This window comes from Puntigrus tetrazona, chromosome 1 (assembly GCF_018831695.1).
Source record: "Puntigrus tetrazona isolate hp1 chromosome 1, ASM1883169v1, whole genome shotgun sequence".
NCBI classification, from domain to species: Eukaryota; Metazoa; Chordata; class Actinopteri; order Cypriniformes; family Cyprinidae; genus Puntigrus; species Puntigrus tetrazona.
In genome coordinates, this window is record NC_056699.1 from 30040215 (window position 1) to 30045734 (window position 5520).

The 5520-nt window shown below is 37.0% G+C and overlaps 1 protein-coding gene across 1 annotated transcript in view; it reads left to right on the forward strand.

The window, feature by feature from the left end:
* The window catches only part of LOC122352727 (polycomb protein SCMH1-like), an 18491-nt gene that overhangs the window by 1990 nt on the left and 10981 nt on the right, over positions 1-5520 (forward strand). Inside the window, exons 4-6 of the mRNA XM_043250290.1 lie at positions 3803-4037; positions 4230-4318; positions 5179-5422. Of these exons, the coding sequence (XP_043106225.1) occupies positions 3803-4037; positions 4230-4318; positions 5179-5422 (568 nt within the window). The remainder of the gene's footprint in view (positions 1-3802; positions 4038-4229; positions 4319-5178; positions 5423-5520) is intronic.

A 5520-nucleotide genomic window follows, 5' to 3' on the forward strand; every position in this document is an offset into this window, starting at 1 on the left:
TATATATATATGTATGTGTGTGTGTGTGTGTGTGTGTGTGTGTGTGTGTATTATGAGTCTTGCGATAGGCCTAACCAGATAATAAACAATGAATGCCAATTTAGTCATTATGAACGCTTCATAAATTGCATTTTTGCGTTTAATTAATGCAATGCGCATTGAACAACTTCACATTTACATTTTTTTCTCAACTCAGTAACAATCCTCAAGCAGTGCACATCACACATACACTCGGATTTCATTCTAGGCTGCTTCCACTTTTTAGGTTCACCTCATTTCGGATCGTTCCCGCCCGGAAACGTGGATTTGTAAAGCAGCATCGTTTGAAAATCACTTTGACCAACGCGAAACGATATGTGGCCCTTCAGTGTCCCATTGATATAAACGTGAAGGCGCAGATGCTGCTGGACATGCGCGGACGTGCGAAACATGGCGGCCTAACGCAACCAATGGAAAGTAAAGCGGAACAGCAGCTATATCTGACCTTACACGGTGAGCAAAATATGAGTGGCGCATTTTTTCCACATTTATCACGGCGAATCATTTGTGCTGGGGTGTATTGTGCATGTAATGCGTCTGTTAAATTTCCCAGTNCTGAACTAAAACAGCTGCTTCTCTCTAATTGGTACACTAGCGCTGAACGCACGCGGAAAACTGTGTTCAGCGCATCGGGAAGTATTTCCGATATAGGTTATTTGTTATGTATTACAGGCATATATTTGCTTAATAAAACAATGAAAATAATTATTGTAATTTTCAACTGCTTTTCTTATAGAAGCGTCTGTCGCGTAATTGGCAAACGACTATTCACTGTTTAGCTTGTTTCAGTTATTTTGTCTTAGAAAAAAGTTACTTCTATAATTTGATTGTGCATTTTTTAATTTTAACACGCTTAATGCAATATAATATTTAATTCANAAATTATGTCTGTATTTTAAAGTATCTGTTTAATTGTATTTTATTGCATTTATTTTTATTTTTATTTCAAGCAATACACATTTTAATGATTTATAGTGAACTATAAGAACTTTAATTTCATGCACACATGAAAACAGTACGAAAGTTCATTAAAAATTAATCCTGTGGCAAAACAGAACTCTGCATAACAATGTTTACATGATGATCGGAGGGATTTGCATGTATTATTCTAATGCTTTTTTTATTTATTTATCTTAACGAGCACTTTTTGATGAAACCAGAACTTTTTTTTTTTTTTAAAGAATAAAATACCTCATCACATGGATGCACGAGATGAATTACATCTGGGCATCTCTTGGCATTCTCTTCATCTGTGAGTTCATAATATCCATTTTCACCCCCTCCCTGCTTTAAAGCAGCCATGTCTAAAGAGAAAGCTTCCTGTCTGGGGGGTGTGGTGCAAGGGCCTTGAAAAGACAGACGGCAGAGAGAGAGCACAAAATGTAGACATCATCTGTTAATGGGAGGTGTTGGAATCCTTTTCATGTGCTGCTGCAGACTCCCACAAACGCACACTGGCTAATGACCTTTTTATGGCGGTTTGGAATCTTTATGACGACTCTCTGANAGAGAGAGAGAGAGAAAGAGAGGTTGTCTGCTATCTAGACACAAGTGGCTAGTATTTTCAGAGCAGACACACTGGTGTGACATTGAAAGGACTCTATCTCTTTTTTCTTGCAAAATGGACTTGTTTTTTGGGAATTTTTGGTTGTAGCATCATCTGGAGTTTTCCCTGAATCCTGGATAAACAAGTAAGAAAAAAGTAAAAGTTTTATTATTTAATCTCTTGAAAAAACTTTTTGAAAAAGCATTTTGTAGTTCTGATACGTCTATAACTGCCTTTATATTTCCAGTGATTTTTATTTATTTATTTATGTTTTATGGCAATGTATTTTTAAATAATATATCTAAATTCTCCGAATTGTTTTTTTTAATGATGTTATATATATTATTGAGGCATATTGTACGAGGAAATGCTATCTGGCTTTCTTTTTTTTTTTTTTTTTTTTTTTAGAATTTTACATTTAATTCTTTGCAAAATTCGCTCGCTATTTTTTTTAATGACTAACTTCTGATTTTTATGACCATTTCTTTCGGCGCGTAGTTGAACCTTCATAACCACCTGATTTGCGTAGTCTTAAATTAATATTTAACGGATGATAGGCATAATAACAAGGCTTATAAAACAAAACTTAAAACAGACCTAAAAGCGCATAATCGTACAAATTAGATTTGGTTTACAGACTTTTAAATACCGAAGGCATATTACATTTGCTTAAGTATTTCCCTTCTGCAAACTTGTTTTTCATTGAGCTTTGTTGAATATCCCATCGAGAAACATTAAGTGGACTAACAGAGGAATAAAAAGGAAGTTCCTCATCCTGGTGTCAGCTCGCACAGGACGTCAGCTGCAGCCAATTTTCTCCAAACTGAGATGTGACTTATCACTGGCTGAGCGAGCCGGGGCTTTGATCAGGGAGCGCAGGGTCCCTCAGAAGCTGCAGTAACTTATTATGATGTCAAATAGAAGAAAAGCTTTTCTTAGTCGCGCTTTGATTCTCTAAAGGTATTTGTGATTTAGTGATAATCTTTTTCTTTTCTTTTTTTTTCGGACGGTGCAATGTTGGCGGAATAAATTGCACTCAGATGCCAGAAGGGAGTATAAAGTAATCCCTGTCTTCCGTAATGCTGTAATATGGTTTCCGCGGCAGGGTTCGTGAACTCATGAGCCAAAGCTGATCTCTCTTGTGATGAAAGAGACGGAGAGATCTCAGTAAAAATGATCTGAATTATATCGATCTTATGTTTTAAAAATGGTTTTAAATATTTCTATTTATAGTGTACTACTAAGTGTGGCGTTTTTAATGCTTTTTTAATCATATGCTCACCAATCTGCTGGATTGAAAATACACTAAAACGGTAATATTTTTAAAATGTTATTGCATATAGTATAATTCAAATTTATTCCTGTAATGGGAAAGCAAAGGTTTCTTCAGAAATCATTACGCTGATTTGATTCTGAGCAAACTTTTCTTATTGTTATCAGTGTTTAAAATGAATGAGTCTTCGCTGAATAAAAGTGTTTCTTTCTTTCCAATACCTCAAACTTATGGGTGGTAGTTTAATAAATAAAATGAAATGTTATTTGTATTTCTGCAGTATTTCTTCCTTTCGTTCGTTCTTTCAGCTGTCTGTGTAAGAGCTGTGCTGGCCGTCCAGTTTCTGTCCACTTCATGTGGTGCTCCAGGTCACCATGGGCAAAACCCACCAGAAAGGTGCTACTCCTCTGTCCTTTTTCGTATTAAGTTATAAATACCGTGCTATTGATCTCAGACCTGTTTTGACATTTTGAACCGCAGACGGAAAATACAGCAATAAGGAGAAATCGGGGAGGAATAATGAGGATTCGCGTCCTTCGCAAAAGCTCATCGGTACAGCCTTCTCTTTCTTTATTAACCTGTAAGGAAACAAATCTTTGATCTCATTCTTCCCGGTGAACGTTCCTCCCGCCTTTTCATTCCTCAGAGCCGTTCAGCTGGGAAATGTACTTGAGAGAGACCTCGTCCTGTCCTGCTTCCCCCTGCTGTTTCAGACAGGTAGAGCCCTTCAGTCCGTTAATAACGCCGCTGCCTTTCTGCCCCGAATAGAGGGCCATCCGTTTGTTTAAAAAGTCTGGAGGTTAACAGTAACGGTGAAAAGTAATGTTAAAAACCAGCTTTAACCAACTTTTCTTGAGCAGAAATCGAATTTGTTATCGCTGTAATCTTTATACTATTTGCTGATGAAGATTTCCTGTCTTTGCTCATGACCTCCCCCTCTCCAGTCCAGAGTCCCTCCCGGTAATGATTTTGGAGTGGGGATGAAAGTGGAGGCTTGTGACCCGAGGAATTCCACCTCGATGTGCATCGCCTCCGTGATGGGATTAATGGGCGTGCGTCTGCGGCTCAGACTGGACGGCAGCGACAGCACCAATGATTTCTGGCGACTGGTTGACTCCTCGGACATTCAGCCCATCGGCACGTGTGAGAAGAGCGGGGACATGCTGCAGCCGCCGCTGGGTAAAATACTTCTTAAAAACTTCAAAGAGGTTAGCTTAGGTTTTGAGGTCAATGCGGCATCATCGGCATCTAGCATTTGTTTCTCTTATATACAGCGAAGTAAGGACTTTAAAGTGAGCATTTATAGCGATGTGCATTTCTTCTTTTTGTTCATTAAATGCTTCTGGTTGTATGTTTATTTCTCGTTATTAGGGTTCAGAATGAATGCCTCTTCATGGCCCATGTTCTTATTAAAAACATTAAGTGGGGCAGAGATGGCTCCAGCTTCAGCCTTTAAAAAGGTAATTGCTTCAATTTGCAAACCTTATTAACAGAGTTTTCTTAGTATGCACGAACAAGCCTGAATAAATAGAAGGTGGTGGGGTTGCATCGCAGTTAAAAATAATGCAACAAACTTGTTGTAACGCAACAAACCAATATTCATATTTTAGCATACACTGCCAGTCAAATGTTTGGAATAATTAAATTACGCATTATACTGTTTTAAGAGAAGTCTCTTATGCTTACAGAGGTTATTTATTCCTGCTAAATATTGTAAATATTACCATTTAAAATAACTTTGATAACTGTTTTCTATTATAATATATTTGATATTTTAAATTAGATTTAATGTATTCCTGTGATGGCAAAGCTGATTTTTAATTACACCAGTCTAAAAAATGTTGAATATATGTGTATGTATGTATGTATGTGTTTTTTGTGTGTGCAGAATTGTTTTCCAAAACAGATATGTTTTTTATTTTATTGCCGAAAATAATTTTTAAAATTGTTATCATGTATTTATTGTGTTATTTTTAAGTTATTTGTTAACTTCAAAATATAATTAAATATATTAGTATATATTTATATATTAGTATCGATCTATCTGTGTATCGTTTCATCTATATATTGCACGGAACATTCAATGAACAGCTTTATTTTAAAAAAGAGATTCTATTTTAAGAAGATGAATGTCTTTACTTTCACTTTTGATCACTTTAAGGCTTTCAAATATTCCAAACGTTTGACCAGTGGTATAAACAGCATATATAAAAAAAAGAAAATCGATATTTCTGATGTTTTGACAAATAAAAATAAACGTGCTACATACCATATTTAATAAATTTGTATATGTGTGGTCTGTTCCCTGTGAATGCCTCAGGAGCCGCCCAAACCTACTCAGAACTTCTTTAAACCTGGTATGAAACTGGAAGCGGTGGACCGAAAGAATCCCTACCTCATCTGTCCTGCTACCATCGGAGAGGTGAGAGGGGACAAGATATTCATCATGTTTGATGGCTGGAGAGGAGCTTTCGATTACTGGTGTCAGTACGACTCCAGGGATATCTTCCCCGTGGGCTGGTGTCAACTGACCAGCCACAGTCTGCAACCTCCCGGCAACTGCTGTGAGTACAGACTCTGACCGCTAGAGGTCGCTACGGTCCTAAATCCTAAATCCTATGTGTTTAGGTCAGATGGGTCTTCAAGTCTGTTTATATATATA